We start from the raw sequence: 16,867 nt of genomic DNA, 5'->3' as shown, positions 1-16,867 counted from the left end.
ATAAATCATACAATAAAAACCTTACATATTATGTTACCATCCATTGTTTTATTAGTTATAAACAAATGCACTTGAAAAATGTGCCGGTACAATTTTTCTTTAAAATAAATGACATTTGGTTTGGTATTTTGTAAAGACACAATGCTTAAGTGTCCATATAGTTGCCCCTAGCACATCCCCAGTGGTTACTCGTCTTTATACAAACCCCACAATGCAAAAGTCTCTTTGTATTCAGTTCCAGCGCTGGCGTTAAACTGTTGGAGGTATGTCAGCGGTCGCTTCAGGGTCAACTCACTGAGAATAACAAGAACTCCAGAAATCAGCAGGCACTGAACGCAGATAGCCGAGCTTCAGCTCGAATCCCAAACAGAGTGACATCCCTGCAGCATTGTTAAAAATGTCACTGGAGAGGCTGATGGATGGATGCGTTCCTCTCTCTTTCTCTCCTCAGAGGTGAACGAGTGTCTGCAGTTTGGAACCTGCTCGCAGTATTGCACCAACACAAAGAGCTCGTACAAGTGCACTTGTGACCGAAACTTTAAGGAGATTGATGGTGAATGCATCACTAAGGGTAAACATGATTATTGTTTAATACAAATAGACAAAATGATTCAGTGTTCTGACAATATGTTCCATTTTAGATAAATAAACAGTTATGTTCTGGTTTAAAGCTAACATTTAATGCTTTTGGTATTTTTCTAGAAGTTGTTTTGCCTCTTTTTGTCTTTATTTTGTATTTATTTTTTGTTGTTCTTATTTGTTTTGTTTCACTTTTTGTTTTATTTTTATTCATTTATTTATTGGATTTATTTTGTTTTGTTAGACTCTTTTTATTTTATTTTTTGCTTGTTTTGTTTGGTTGGTTTCGCTCTTTATTTGTTTTTTTTAACTTCTGTTTGATTCATGTTCACCCTGTTTTTGTTTGTTTTGGTTTTTAGCTGTTTTTGGTTTGGTTTTTCTCGTATTTGTTTTGTTTTACTTTTTGCATGATTTATTTTTGCTTAGTTTTTTTCGTTTTTGTTAGTTTTTGGTTTTGTTTGATGTGGTGCTTACTTGTATGTGTTTGTTGCTTTTTGGATTGATTTATTAGTTTCTTTGCTTATTTATTTGTTTTTTATTTATTAATTTTTTGGCTTTGTTTTGTTTTGTTAGACTCTTTTTATTTTATTTTTTGCTTGTTTTTTGTCTTTATGCTTTGTTGTTCTTAATTGTTTTGATTCACTTTATGTTTCTATTCATTTATTTATTTATTTGGCTTTATTTTGTTTTGTTAGACTCTTTTTATTTAATTTTTTGCTTGTTTTTTGTCTTTGTTTGGTTGGTTTTGCTCTTTATTTATTTTGTTTAACTTTTGTTTGATTTATGTTCGCCCTGTTTTTGTTTGTCTTAGTTTTTATGTTTTTTTTTCCTCTATTTGTTTTGTTTCACTTTTTGCATGATTTATTTTTGCTTAGTTTTTTTTTTTTTTCTCGTTTTTGTTAGTTTTTGGTTTTGTTTTATGTGGTGTTTACTTTAATTTGTGTGTTGCCTTTTGGATTGATTTATTAGTTTTTTTGCTTATTTCTTTGTTTTGTTTTTTATTTTTATTTGTTTTATTTTTTATATTTTTTTGGCTTTATTTTGTTTTGTCAGACTTTTTTTATTTTTTTGGCTTGTTTTTGTCTTTGTTTAATATATTTTGCTTTTTATTTGTTTTGTTTACCCTATGTTTGATTTATGTTTGCCTTGTTTTTGTTTGTTTGGGTTTTGTTTAACTTTTTGCATGATTTATTTTTGCTTAGTTTCATTTTTTACTAGTTTTTGGTTTTGTTTGATGTGGTGTTTACTTTTGTGTGTTGCTTTTGGGATTGATTTATTAGTTTGTTTGCTTATTTTATTTATTTATTTATTTATTTTTGCTTGGGATTGCTTTGATTTGTTGTTTATTTATTGTTTAATTTATTTAATTTGTTTCAAACATGTATCTCTGTGGTCAGGACCAGAAGATCAGGTCCTCTATGTGGCCAACGACACCGAGATCCACAGTTTCGTGTACCCGTACAACCAAACTCACGGACACACGCAACTGGCCCGTATCTCAGACAGCGCTCGCATCATCGGCATGGACGCACTATTTCACCATCACAAGTTTGTATGGGCCACTCAGTTCAACCCCGGGGGGATATTTTACAAAGACCTCCAGGACAGAAGTCCAATCACGTCAAACAGTGGAGTCATAGTAAGTCAATAACAACCAATTAGACAGATTTCATCAGATTTCTTTGAATTATTAAGTCACAATATTTCTATTACAAATGAATTTTGATATTCTCCTCATGAAACGTCAATTACCTCACAAACTAGCTCAAAGATATCTTATTAAGGTTGTTTGAAACTTCACAACATTATATATTTGCAGTGTCCCGACTTCAGGAGACCTAAGGACATCTCGGCCGACTGGGTGACGGGGAACCTGTACTGGACGGATCATTCCCGAATGCACTGGTTCAGCTACTACACGGCACACTGGCGCCGACTTCGATACTCCATTAACGTGGGACAACTGGGAGGTCCTAACTGCACCAGGCTCATCACAGACATCGACGGGGAACCTTTCGCTATCACTGTTAACCCTGTACGAGGGTAAGTGACCAATAAGGTCATTTTAGAGTCCTGGCTATTATTTGCGACAACGTGTGTGTTTTCCTTGCCATAGGATGGTGTACTGGACTGTGATTGGTGACCACTCTCACATCGAAGAGGCGGCCATGGACGGGTCCTTGCGTCGCATTTTGCTGGAGAGGAACTTGCGAAGGCCAACAGGTGAGGTTCTTGCATGCCAGTCAAAATATTTGTAAAATATTCTTAAAGGAGTAGTTCACTTTAAAAAAAAAACTTTTGCTGATAATTTTCTCTGTCTTTGCAGGACTTGCAATTGATCATTACAACCAGCGGCTGTACTGGGCGGACTCTGAGCTGTCTCAGATCGGGAGCGTGCGGTTCGATGGCTCTGATTCTCTGGTGGCCGTTAGCAGTCGAGATGGTGAGTTTGCGTGTGGAGGAAATAATGTTCTGAATCTGGTTCCAGATTTCCGTTAAATACTTCAGCTGAGGGCAACGCTCTGTCCCATAATTTGGAGAGCTGTAAATGTAAAGCTGAATATCTGTGAAGCTTTTTACTGTCCGTCAGTGAAGTTTATAAAAAAAACTCACTTCGCCAGATTTCCATTTGGATTCCCTCTCAGACTGTGATTGAAAAATGCTATTTCTTGAGAATAAGAATGAATTTTGCAAAACCTAATGAACTTTCTTTTGCCTACATAAACAGCTACTTGATTAGGCAGCAGACAATCGATGGACAATTGGTATTAATAGAGCACGACATATATACATAAACATAAGAAATTCATAAGACATTTCTAAAAACATAAGACATTTATAAATGTTTTGGACTAGAATTGAACTAGAGTTTGGGGTTAGGATGTAGCTAAGCTAAAAAATGACGAAGATTGATGGTGAATATATCAAAAAAGGTAAAAATGTATGTAATATAATTAGACATCATAAGCATCAAACTCAAAATCAAAATATGTCCAAGTTTAAGCTGACAACTTTATTGTTTGTTTGGTTTCATTTTTTCGAATTTGTCGTGTTTGGATGTTTTGTTTTATGTTTTTGATTTGCTTTGCTATAAAAATAAATTTTCTTTTATACCGAACCATTATGTTAGCATGTTGCCATAGGCTAAAAAATCTACACAAATATTAGAGATTGTCTTTTTTATTATTAAAATTGCCTATCTGTAAAAAATATTTTCAAGATTTGTTATCACAACATATTTTCTTTTGTCAAATCAACTTTATAATAGTTAATTTAGTTGAGATAACTTATTATTTTGAGTCTCTGATGGTTAAATGAATCTCCTTCATTGCATTAACTCATTTTTTCCAGTTCAATCAACTTAAAATTTTAAGGCAACCCAGGTTACTTACTTTTTTAAGTTAAACCAACATTTTTTTTACAGTGAGTAATCACATTTTTTCTTTTGTCAAATCAACTTAAATAATTTATTTAGTTTAGATAACATATAATTGTGAGTTTCTGATGGTTAAATGAATCTCCTTCATTGTATTAACTCACTTTTTCCAGTTCAATCAACTTAAAATTTTAAGGCAACCAGGTTACTTACTTTTTTAAGTTAAACCATCAATATTTGATTCAGAGTTTGATAGTGGATAGCTAAGCTAGTAAAGGGATCCTCTAATAAGCTTAAAAGCATGCAGCACATACAGATTTGGATTAAAATAGTGTCATTTTATTGGTGATTGAATGAAATATATTTAAAATTATAATTTCTCTTCTTTAACTTTTTTCGACTAGGCTTATCTCTGTGCATTTCGAGATTGCGAAGTTTGCAATGCTCTCAAAAACTGGTCAAAACGGAGTATCTTAGAGGACATTTTTTGGATATAGGGAGCATGTCTATGATGCTGTCTACATAGGCTGCTCGCTATGTTTTGGAACAGAGATATTTCTGGGTTTTTTTCGCTTCAGTTTTGAGCCTCGGGAACTTGAATATTCTTTTTCATTAATTGGATTGGGATTGTTTTTTTTCAGCTTTGTGCCATTTTTAAATAACATTCCGGTTTCGTTTTGCCTTTTCACAATGAATTTGTCACTTTTTAGTTCACGTCACATATGGTTTCGTTCCAGGTATTTCTCAACCCTTTCGAATCGACCTGTTTGAAGACTACATCTACGGGGTTGGCATGAAGCACGATGTCTTTAGGGTTCACAAATACGGGAAGCTGCCTGCCGAGAACCTCAATCTGGGTGTGGAGAGAGTGGCTAGCATCTTGGTCTTCCATCGCTACAAACAACAAGAGGGTGAGTCTCAAAACGTGTCTCAACCGACAAATAAGACTTTTGTCATCATTTACTCACCCCCTTTTTCCTTGAGAAACACAAGCTAATAAATCATGACATCATTTAAATAATTTTGTCAAATACTCATTTAAAGCCATTGTGGATGTGCATCTTCCAGCGTGACTTTTCTTGGCAGTCGCCAGACTTTAATTTCATGTTTAGATGGTTGAAATCTGATTGGACTTCTCGTCGGCGGCCAGCTAGAGCTTATTACAATCACACATTTCTGTCAAATGTGTTTGTATTATACAATCACCGCCTCTAATCAGATGAAATGTTTAGTTTTGCTAAATTTGCAGATAAAAGAAAACATTGTAGCAAACTAGGTCTGTGAAATATTAATAATCAATCATAACTTGTAATAATTGATTATGAATATTTGGATCAGTTAAACTTGTGAACACTCAATATTGGTTATTAAATGATTCATAGAAATGTACATTTCCGGGTCATGGGAAATGTCTTTCTTATTAAGTACTACTAAGAGTTTTAATTTTATCACATGGTTTTATAAAGGGTTCATTTCTTCCTCTCAGCAAGAATTAGGAGACAATTCCCTGCACATTCTTTTGGGTCATAAAACTCTTATCAATCTTAAAGGAGTAGTTCACTTTAAAAAAAAAAAAAAAAAAAAAAAACTTTTGCTGATAATTTACTCACCCCGATGTCATCCAAGATATCCATGTCTTTCTTCAGTCGAAAAGAAATTAAGGTTTTTGATGAAAACATTCCAGGATTTTTCTCCATATAATGGACTTCAATGGGAACCAAACGGTTCAAGGGGCTTAAGCGATTCCAGACGATGAATAAGGGTCTTATCAAGCGAAACGATCGCTCATTTAAAAAATAAATGACACATTTTAAATTTTATAATCTCAAATGGTCGCCTTGCTCTGTTCTGTGTGACTCTCCTGTTCAAACTCGTTCATCAAAATGAACAAATCTTTTCCAGAGTCAACTCATTCATTTCGTTCGTTGAATGAACTAAATGACACGATCAAACAGGAGAGCCATTTGAGCTTATGAACTTTTTTTTTTTTTTTCTGAGCGATGGTTTCGCTTGATAAGACCCTTTTTCATCGTCTGGAATCGTTTAAAGCCCTTTGCACTGAAACTGTCTTTTGGACCTTGAACCATTTGGTTCCCATTGAAGTCCATTATATGGAGAAAAATCCTGGAATGTTTGTTGGATTATTCATAAATATAATGTCTCTGATTGGTCCAGATGCTACAACATGTTTTGAAAAATCCTTAATGTTCTCTGCTAATGAACCAAATTATAATTACCTCACACCATAGTTTGTTTAAAAAAACAGCAATAATAGCTTTATTTTTAACAATCTGATAAACATATATCACCAGTTAAATTGGTAATATATGTTTCTTCTTTTTTATCAGTTCTGACAATAGCTATGGGTTTATATTCTAGAGTCTTTTTAGTTTATTTTCCTCTTTAATGACCCATCTGGCCCTGCTTCCAATTATGCATTAGTCTCCTCACATATTCATTCCTCTTCTTTCCATTATGTTTTCTCTGTCTCTTATCCTCCACTGATCTCTCCCTCTCTGTTATAAAGAAGGAGGGATGGAGGGATATTTGCCCTTTCTGTTGTTTGTCTTGGTGCTGGTATAATGGGAAGTGTCATCTCTCCCTGATGTGCTTTTACACTGGAAGGCTTTATTAAAGATGGTCTTCAATACAACCTCCAAAGCTCAAATAAAAAAGGCAAACAAATAATACACATAATCTCACACACACTACTCCATGAACTAAAAGGTTTTAGATGGATAGCTTGTAATATCCTAGGATAAATTGATCTTTCAGGCAAACATACTGTATATAGTGCTGACACCATGAAAGATGCAATATTCTGCTCTTTTATGTTTCTCTGAACTCCACGTTTAATGTCAGTTTTTTTCGCCCCTGTAATTTATTTTTTGACGACTATTTTCCACCCTCTCTGACTGTTAGAAATACACTGCCTGTTTTGCTAATGTACCTTTAAGACCATATGCAAATGACTTATTTTATGATTGGCTAGACTCTACCTACAGAATAATACACACTGTTGATCACAAGGGCGTGATGTGATATGATGATGTATGATATGATATGATGTATGACAGCCTAAGAAAGATCTACATATATATTTTTTTTTTTTTTGCTATAGATTCACAGATTTTTGAACTGGTTTATTATATTGTTTTATATTATTTTGTTGTTCTTTCTTCTTTTCTTTTTTTGTAACCATATAACTAAATATTTAGCTTTTTGATATTTTAACTAAATATATATATATATTTTTTAACTGTTTTGTTTACATGTTTTTCTCTCCTTTTAACTAAATATGTAGATTTTTGAACTGGTTTGTATAATTTTTTCTTTGTTTTTCTTTCTTTTTTTGTAACTATATAACTAAATATTTAGCTTTTTGATATTTTGATCTTTTAACTAAATATAAAAAAATTTTGAACTGGTTTGTTTACTTTTTTTTCTCTCCTTTTAACTAAATATATAGATTTTTGAACTGGTTTGTTTAATTTTTTTTCTTTGTTTTTCTTTTTTTTCTTTTTTGTAACTATATAACTAAATATTTAGCTTTTTGATATTTTGATCTTTTAACTAAATATTTTTTTAACTGGTTTGTTTACATTTTTTCTCTCCTTTTAACTAAATATTTAGATTATTGAACTGGTTTGTTTATTTTTTTTTCTTTATTTTTTGTAACTATATAACTAAATATTTAGCTTTTTGATGTTTTGATCTTTTAACTAAATATTAAATATTTTTTTAACTAGTTTGTTTACATTTTTTCTCTCCTTTTAACTAAATATGTAGATTTTTGATGTCGTTTGTTTAATTTTTTTTTCACCCTTTAACTAAATATTTTGCTACACTAATGATTCACTGATTTTTTTTTTTTTTTTTTACAGGTTTATTTACGTTTTGTTTTGATGATAGCATCATATATTTCCCATTTAATGTTCATTTTCTCTTCTCTTCCTCTCTCTCAGTGTCATCCATTTTTATAAATTTTTAATTCATTTTTTTTTTTTATATCTTTTTGTCTTTCATTCAAGATTCAGGTTATTATATTTTAAACCAGGTGTGTCCAAACTGCTGTCAGTGTGTCCAACTTGCCTCTGCAGAGCGAGGACCTTGATTAGCTGGTTCGGGTGTGTTTAATTGGGGTTGAACTTTTGACCCTCCAGGAGCAGAACTGGACAGTCCATGTAATAAAAGTGTTTAAAAGCGTGAGGAAAAGCATTATATATCCCATTTTATGTTGGTTGTCTCTTCTCTTCTTCTGTCTCTCAGTGTCCAACCCATGTGCAAAGATGAATTGCGCTTTCCTTTGCCTGCTGAACCCTAGCGGGGCCAGATGCGTGTGCCCTGAGGGGAAAATTCTGGTGAACAGGACCTGCACGGACACCAACATCTCAGGTACATCTGTCAAAACGCACATGGCAGGATGCTCCTACATCCCGAACAGAGTGTTAGTGTGACCGTAGTGTTAGAGAAGCCCCGAGCGCTCGGCATGTCAAACTCGAATGTTTCACTTGAGTGATTTTGACTGAAGTGTTTACTATGCAGGGTCCTTTGCCCACACACACAATACACCTGAAGCCTACATGTTAAAAAATCAGGGATCGTGTCGCTAGGATTCATTCAGTCAGAGCTGTTTGATTAGCAGTGAGAGACAGTGTCGTGATTGCTCATGCTAACTGCTAATATTTAAACTGGTCTTTTTTTCATTATGGTCCGTTCAAACCAAGGACGATAACTATAATGATATAACTATAAAGATATGTAAAAGAAGTGTCAACACCACAACTATATCGATATAACTCAGAAGAACGATATTGTTAATCACTTTCATGATTTTCTCCAGCTGATGAATGAAAGCCAATCAGATTCCAACCTGCTTTAACAAGCTCGAGCATTTACATAGCGTGTTATAATAAACAGGACATTATCATGCATTGGTGTGGATGCTAATATATATATATATCAATGTAGTTACCGTTATAGTTATTATTCTTGTACCAATATTTACAACAAGTGAGGAAAAACAAGATATAAACTTGCAGAACTTATATAACAACATAATTATACAACTTTTGATACAAATAGAAAATACATGAAATGCTAAGCCGGATCAAATAAATCTCAAATGCATGCACATATTGTCATGCTTCAAATAATTGAAAAACCTAAATAAATTAAAAAATACATTTAAAAAATAAAATGATACAAATTTTATATTAAACATTCTTATTTTTCAATAATCTTAATGAAGTAATATTTAACTTCAGTTCACTTTTAAAAAAAAATATGTTGGGGCATGATACATTTGCATTTGTATGTACAAAACAAAATATTGCAAGAATGAATATATAGTTTAAATAATATTTTACAATATAATCTCTGTTTGTATTCACCAAACTACTGGCAAATAATCTGTTTATTTTATAGCAATTAAAGGCACATCAAAAAATTATTTTTTATTTTTTTTTAAATACAGTACTTCTCTCAAAGCCTTGTTTTAAAGGGAAATTTCCCCTCGTTTCAAGTTCCTTCGAAGCCTAACCTAATGCCTTTTAGCATAGTTCGTTTTATGTTGTTAGTATAAAACTATATATTTTTTATATTCATATTTAAATGAAAAAACGAGAGAACAATGTCCTTGTCCGACACCTAAATCCATGTAAAACTGTCATTAGTAATTGTAATTAGCTTAACTAAAGGGTTGAAGGTTAAAATGCGTGTGCATTTCAGGAGATCTTTGTCGTCCAGCCTGTGAGAATGGAGGTCGGTGTATCACTAACGAACGAGGGGAATCGCGCTGTTTTTGCTGGCCGAACTACTCCGGGGAACGCTGTGAGATCAGCCACTGTAAGGACTACTGTCTCAACGGAGGCACTTGCACGGGATCACCACTAGGTAGGCGCTATTTCCTGCACAATATTTGGAAATTATTTGTATCATGAACATTTTTTCTCATATTTTGACTCGGTTGACACACTAACTTTTTCTAAAAACTATCAGTGGAAAAATTGTTGGAGGTTGTGCAGTCGACACCAAAAAATTTGTAGAAAAATAATCAATTATTGTACATATAAATATTGAATCATTTTGTTTTCTCTTTTTGTTTGTTTCTTTTGTATAAATAAAAATGTAATAATTCAGATTTTATTATTAAAGTATTGTTCATTCGTATTGTGCATTTTGAGAGAAACGATCAAGATACACAAACAACGCTTTCGTGATGCCACAAAATTTTAAGTAGGCCACAAGCGAACTTCAAACAGGAGGGATTTCTCATTCTTTTTGGTTTCTTTGTCTTTTCAGTAAATAAATGCACAGAATATACTGCATCTGTGTTTGCCTTGGGTTGTTTCAGGTCATCCTAAGTTCTCTGAATAGTGTGAAATGAAAGCTATAGGATATTGTGAAGTTTAATATTTCAAATTGTGCCAGTGTTTCCTGAAGGCGAGAATTTTTCATATAAATTTTAGACTGAATAATAATATTTTCTTAAGAAAGAAACCATAAAATGACAATTCTGTCAGCATTCCAAACCTGTAGGACTTTATTTTCCCCGTGGAGCACAAAAGGAGAAGTGTAGTAGAATGTTCATGCTGCTCTTTTCCCTATATTTAAAAGTGGTCACGCTCGAAAAATTGACACTAAAAAAATAATAAAAGCACCAGTCAAGTGATTCATACAACTTTTGTAGTATTTTTCAAGCCAGATTTAAGTGTATTAGTAATTAGGTTTTTATTTGTTTGTTTTTAGAGCTTAAATGGTCACCATTTACTTACATTAAAATATTATTATATTATGGGGAATATATTTAAATATGAAAAAAAAAATGTATCTAATAATAAATAATTTTAGTGTAAATATTATTATTTTAATTTAAATTTGATTTGAAAGTTTGGTAAGACTAAGTCTTTTCCTTAAAAAAATGTGTGTGTGTGTGTGTGTATATATATATATATATATATATATATATATTTATTTATTTTTTTTTTTTTTTTGCCACACCTGCCAAAGGCCATAAAATTTACACGCCATAAAAAAATAAAGTATAAAATAAGAAATTGATCTGGAACTTGGTGAGGGTGATTAAATGATGACAGGATTCCCATTCTTTAATTTATCGAGCTGAAAGACTGGGTACACATGGACATCAGGGTTTTGGACAGGTAATTAAATAGCTGGTAATTGTTCCAGCAAGCAAACGCTATTGTAATTCCCCTGACACACACACTCACATTCTTGCCCACCAACTCCCAACAGCCTGTTTCCCCAAAGTGCAACGTCATGCTCACTTAATATCTTTTTGTCATTGGCTGTTCAACCACATGAGAATCCACCAGACGCTCCTCTGCCAATAAGTTATCGTAACCTCTACGAAAAATATATCACTACCAAAGCATTGCGTAAATCACTGCTCCATGTTTCGCCTTCTTATTCCGAAATAATACTTTGGCAGGGACCAAACGCTGGAAGATAACCAGTTGGAGCCCATAAACGTCTGAGAAACAGCCAGGAATTGTTTCTGTTGGCGTCTTTGTGTTCAAAACTGTCATTCGCACCAGCTGGCAGATGGACCACCAACATTAGACAGAACATCCCTTGGCTTTGAGTGTGTGCTGAACGTGTCGTAAATCCCCGCTAGAATGCCTTTTGTGTGTCACAGTAACTCAAATAATCAAATCCTGTTGGCTAAGAAAGCATAGCACACTGTGAAGGACCATTTTTACATCCTTTAGACCTGCTCAGTTTAGCACATACTCTTGAGTCAATGAGTTGTTTATGTAAATTATTCAAATCTGGTAACTGCATAAACATGATCCAGTTCAGATTTAAAGTCACTAAAATAGTGTTTCTACCGAAGGAAAGCCAACGTGTCACTGCGCTCTGGGGTTCACCGGCCCTCTGTGCGAGAAACGTGTTTGTGATGGTTACTGCCTGAACGGGGGCACATGCGACCTGACCCTGGGTAACCAACCCTTGTGCCACTGTCTGGCGGAGTACACCGGGGAACGCTGCTTACATCGTGAGTATGATTCTGTTTTACCATAAATGTTTTTTGTCGTACAGTAGCTCAGTTCAAACCTAGTGTAACATTGTTGGCATAACAAGCCTGTTTACAAGATCTCATTAAAAAATATGGATTATAATAGTGCTGTCAAACGATTAAAATATTTAATTGCGATTAATTGCGATTAATCGCGAATAATCGCACATTTTTATCTATTCTAAATTTCTCTTGATTTCTTTTTGTCCCATTATTTTTTTCTAATTTTAATGCTCTTATCAACATGGAAAAGTGGATCGGCTTGTTTTGTACAAATGTTTTTTTTTTTTTATTGAAAACAACGTTGCCATATACTGTGTTCAATTTCACACTAAAACTTCTTACTTGGAGCAAATAATCTCTCACACAATGTAACACTGTCCATCAATAAAAGGGTGAAAGAAACACCGACAAGGTCCTGATATTAACGAGGGGGCGGAGAATTCGCATCAGCTGTGTGTCAATCAAGTGGTACTTCAGACTGGACGTGTTGCGATGATAATAGTTCAGTTCACAACGACAAAAAAATGGCAACTTTTTTTAAAGTAAACTTTCAATTCCGAATCGTATTAGCATCCATTTTGGCGTCTCGTGCTCGTCATCCACTCAAAACGTAACGTTAACCTAGTTACTATTTGGCCGGCTCGCAACAAGTGTGTTTCCGGGTCTAGCTATATCCGGTGCTTTCCGACAGGATGCGAAATGCGTAGCGCTACGACAGTTTTCAAAACGTTTTCGATGCCAAAAATTTCTATTGGCCGCGCTGGTAATCGTCATAGCGGCAAAAGGTCAACTATTTAGAATTTTGACCGCAATGCGTGCGCCGTTGCTCTTGCGCTTTGGTCGACAAAGCAACAAAACAACCTCACACAGCGCAAGCCATTGAAATGAATGGGTTTCATAGCGCAGCGCCACGCTTGGCGTGTCCTGTTGCAAAAGTATGTGAAAAAAATACAAAGGCCAAAAAGAGCGTTAATCTCGCGATTTAAAAAATGAAAGGGTTTGCGTTAATGCCGTTAATAACGTGCTTAACTGATAGCCCTAGATTATAAATATTTCATTCAATACAGAAAAATAATACAAATAGTTCAACCTAATTCAAAATTAACAAAGGAATTGTCATATTTTTGGATTATTAAAGGAGTAGTTCACTTTTAAAAAAAACGTATCGCCCCCATGTCATCCAAGATGTCCACGTCTTTCTTTCTTCAGTCAAAAAGAAATTAAGGTTTTTGATTCCAGGATTTTCTCCTTATAATGGACTTCATTGGGAACCAAACGGTTCAAGGTCCAAATGAGAGTTTCAGTGCAGCTTCAAAGGGCTTTAAACGACACCAGACGATGAATAAGGGTCTTATCTAGGATCCTTCGAGTCATGACTCGAAAAAAGATTCATTCATGTTCATTTTGATGAACGAGTTCCAACAGGAGAGTCACGAACGCGCATCAAAGAACAGAGCAAGGCGAGCATTTGTGCTTATAAAACTTAAACTTTTTTATTTACTATCATCGTCGTGTGTCGTTTAAAGCCCTTTTAAGCTGCGCTGAACCTCTCATTTGGACCTTGAACCGTTTGGTTCCCATTGAAGTCCATTACATGGAGAAAATCCCGGAATCCCTTAATTTCTTTTCGACTGAAGAAAGAAAGACATGGACATCTTGGATGACGTGGGGGTGATCAGCAGAAATTTTTTAAAAGTGAACTACTCCTTCAAAGTATTACACAGTTAGCGTAGCAACATGCTAACATAATGTAGGCCAGTAAGACCTGGGCATGTAAACCTCACTTCCCTGGTTTAAGAAGTACACTAGCAACTGACACTAGAGGATGTGTACTTGTTTAGTGTACTTGTTAGCACGTATGCCGGAGACGCCGGTTCGAATCCGGTGCAGGTCGAGTAACTGGTTACATTTGGTGCCGTGACCCGGTTGATAGTCAGGTTTAGAGGGGTCAATGTAATGAACGTAAGCCAATAAGAGCTGTGTAAACCTCACTTACCTGGCCTCAAGAGGCGCACTAGCGACTGATGCTAGTGACTGCGGTCTTTAGTGTTCTTGTTAGCACGGAGTAGAACCGGTAACACATGCATGATTCCCTCTAGAATTAATTATGTACACAGTACCCTATAATAACTAAGAACACAAATACAAAAGCACAAAAAATACGTTTTTAATGAAGTTCACTAACGATTTCCATAATATTTGAACCAGCTACACTTACATCAAACTCTGTTTAGCAGCACTATTTACATACTTAGAGCTGCTGTCTATGTAGAGCACTTAAAACGTGTCATAAGTTTACAGAAGTTTAAGACGTGACAGGAAGTTAGCATACATTGCGTCAGATTAGTCATAATAATGGGTTTTCTTTCTATCTGATCGCAGATATTTGTCACCATTATTGCGTGAACTCCAAAGGCTGCACGCTGTCCGGCTCGGGACATGTGGAGTGTGTGTGTCCCACCCGCTACGAGGGGCCTAAATGCGAGTCAGACCGATGTCTTCGCTGCCGAGGGGCCCCGTGTATCGTAGACGAAGAAACTGGAGACGTCGCCTGCAAGTGTGTATTCAATAGTTACATTAGCACTTTTGTGTGTATCAGTATCAAGAAAAACCAGATGGAATTTCGTCCTTGTTGTTCACGTGTGTGTTCGCAGCTGTACGAACGGCAGAATCGCAGCCAGCTGTCAGTTGTGTGACGGATACTGTTATAACGGCGGAACCTGCCACCTCGACTCAGAGACGGGCCTGCCGTTCTGTCAGTGAGTAATTTCTTAATAGCTTTCTATGGCAACAAATTGCCTGTCGTTATTTAGATTCATTCATTTTAAATTACTCCCTCCGGCAACTGCTTTAATAGGATTTTTTTTTCTGCTCATCTGACTTGGGAGGATGAATGTTTTGTAAAGGTGAACGAGAGAGAGGGAGTATTATAGCAAAAGACTGAATTATCACAGCAGGGGTCCTTAATCGGCCGCTTACATCGACCCCTATATTTGTATTTTAGAGAGAGTGGCAGGGAAACCAGTGAGAGATGTGAGCGGAAAAGAGCGCAGTATACGAGTATGAAAAGACAAAGAAGAAAATGGTAAAACTGAAGGGAAAAAAGCAGTTCATTCAGACCATAAAAATCCCTTAAAGGGACAGTACACCCCAACCAAAAATCATTTTAAGATGTGTCTAGCTTCATTTCTACAGCAGAACACATGACAAAATTTATTCTAAAGAAGAAATTCAGTCTCTATTTTCTATGAAATGACAATGAACAGGGAGTGAAGTGCCGTATAAGTATGTGATGACTTTATTTGCTATATTATAATACGTCTGAAGCCATACAATAGTTTTGTGTGCGAAATTCAAGTCAGTAACTGCTCTTTCTGGATTCAGTGATTCACTCAGATTTGTGAATGAATCATTCAGATGGTTCAACTGAATCAACTGGTTCATTGAAAATTCTGTCTCTGATTGACAATGGCTGCATCCGAAATAGCATACTTCCCTAAAACATAGTGGTATCTTGTAGCATGTTATAATTAACAACATTCATACTATATAAAACATACTTTTTTTAGTGTTGCAAAGTAATTATTTAGTCAAAATAAGTACCTACTCAGAGACTATGTGATTTCGGATGCAGCCCAGGTGTCAAATAATTATTTATTCAGTTCTCACAAACACACCAAGGTGAGTTCATAAATGGTTAGCCGCTCATTTGCATATACTCTTAAAGGTACAGTAGCGAAACAGCCTGGTTCATTTAAAGTTTGGAAAATGATCGTGAAGAACTAAATTGTGTTTTTGGTTCAAGAAACAGTCCTCCCAGAAAATTGCATCGTTTTTTGGGGGATTTTTATGGGCAAAAGGCCCGTTTTCTTAAAAAATGCGATAAAATATGTGGGATATTTATGCAATTTTATGTGATGAAAAAGAGAAAAAACAAAGTGATTCACCCAACACCCTATTCTCACTAGGCTACTACATTAATATAAAGACTCATATCTTATTACTTCCTATGATAAGCAAGCATATATACTACAAAAAGTGCTGGGAATATTTCAGTTCTCATCTTCTCACCTTAAAAATATCAAACTTACAAAACATTGATGAGTCTAACAAGTTCTGTAGCTTTACAAAAGGGAATACAATACAAATTCTGCAAAAATGAATGAATATATATATATACATATATATATATATATATATATATATTAGGGCTGTGCAAAAATTAATTGCGATTAATCGCATCCAAAATAAAAGTCTGTGTTTACATAATATATTTGTGTGTGCTGTATACAATTATTTTGTATATATAAATACACACACATGCATGTATATTTAAGAAAATGTGTTATTAATATATAGAATATTTATACTTATATAATATAGATTATGTATATATTTACAGAATTTAAGCGCAAATAATTCTTAAATATATACATGCATGCATAGGTATTTATATATACAAAATAATTATATACAGCACACACAAATATATTATGTAAACAGAGACTTTTATTTTGGATGCGATTAATCGCAATTTATTTTTGCACAGCCCTAATATATATATATATATATATATATATATATATATATATATTGCAATCCCATAATCACGTTTTTCTGGAGGGACTGAAGAAACCTTGACAATATAAGACAAACTAAGTATGCTTTCTGTAGTGTCACCAAATGGATTTGCAAATATATCAATGGCTTTTAAGTGAGAGAAACCGACCACAGTGAAATGGATGGAAAGTGTTACCGTTTTTCAGCTAATGTGAATCCTTTTTGCATAAAATGGCGGAAATTTCTTGTCCTTTGAAAAAAAAAATGTATGTGAAGAAAGAAATTGATAGACAGCCTAAGAGAGCGAC

General features: G+C 34.4%; 1 protein-coding gene across 2 annotated transcripts in view; it reads left to right on the top strand.

Annotated features, from left to right (window-relative positions):
- Positions 1–16,867, top strand: part of lrp1ba (low density lipoprotein receptor-related protein 1Ba) — a 260,042-nt gene that overhangs the window by 234,024 nt on the left and 9,151 nt on the right. For both annotated transcript variants that reach the window (XM_039682989.2, XM_039682988.2), the window contains exons 76-86: positions 452–571; positions 1,977–2,218; positions 2,399–2,622; positions 2,696–2,802; positions 2,906–3,022; positions 4,693–4,866; positions 8,225–8,350; positions 9,686–9,850; positions 11,814–11,975; positions 14,382–14,556; positions 14,654–14,758. In XM_039682989.2, the coding sequence (XP_039538923.2) occupies positions 452–571; positions 1,977–2,218; positions 2,399–2,622; positions 2,696–2,802; positions 2,906–3,022; positions 4,693–4,866; positions 8,225–8,350; positions 9,686–9,850; positions 11,814–11,975; positions 14,382–14,556; positions 14,654–14,758 (1,717 nt within the window). The remainder of the gene's footprint in view (positions 1–451; positions 572–1,976; positions 2,219–2,398; positions 2,623–2,695; positions 2,803–2,905; positions 3,023–4,692; positions 4,867–8,224; positions 8,351–9,685; positions 9,851–11,813; positions 11,976–14,381; positions 14,557–14,653; positions 14,759–16,867) is intronic.

The sequence above is a fragment of the Pimephales promelas genome, chromosome 2 (assembly GCF_988280905.1).
Source record: "Pimephales promelas chromosome 2, fPimPro1.hap1.1, whole genome shotgun sequence".
In the NCBI taxonomy this organism is placed as follows: domain Eukaryota; kingdom Metazoa; phylum Chordata; class Actinopteri; order Cypriniformes; family Leuciscidae; genus Pimephales; species Pimephales promelas.
The sequence above is the reverse complement of the archived record's forward strand: the minus strand, read 5'-3'. Positions and strand labels throughout refer to the sequence as shown.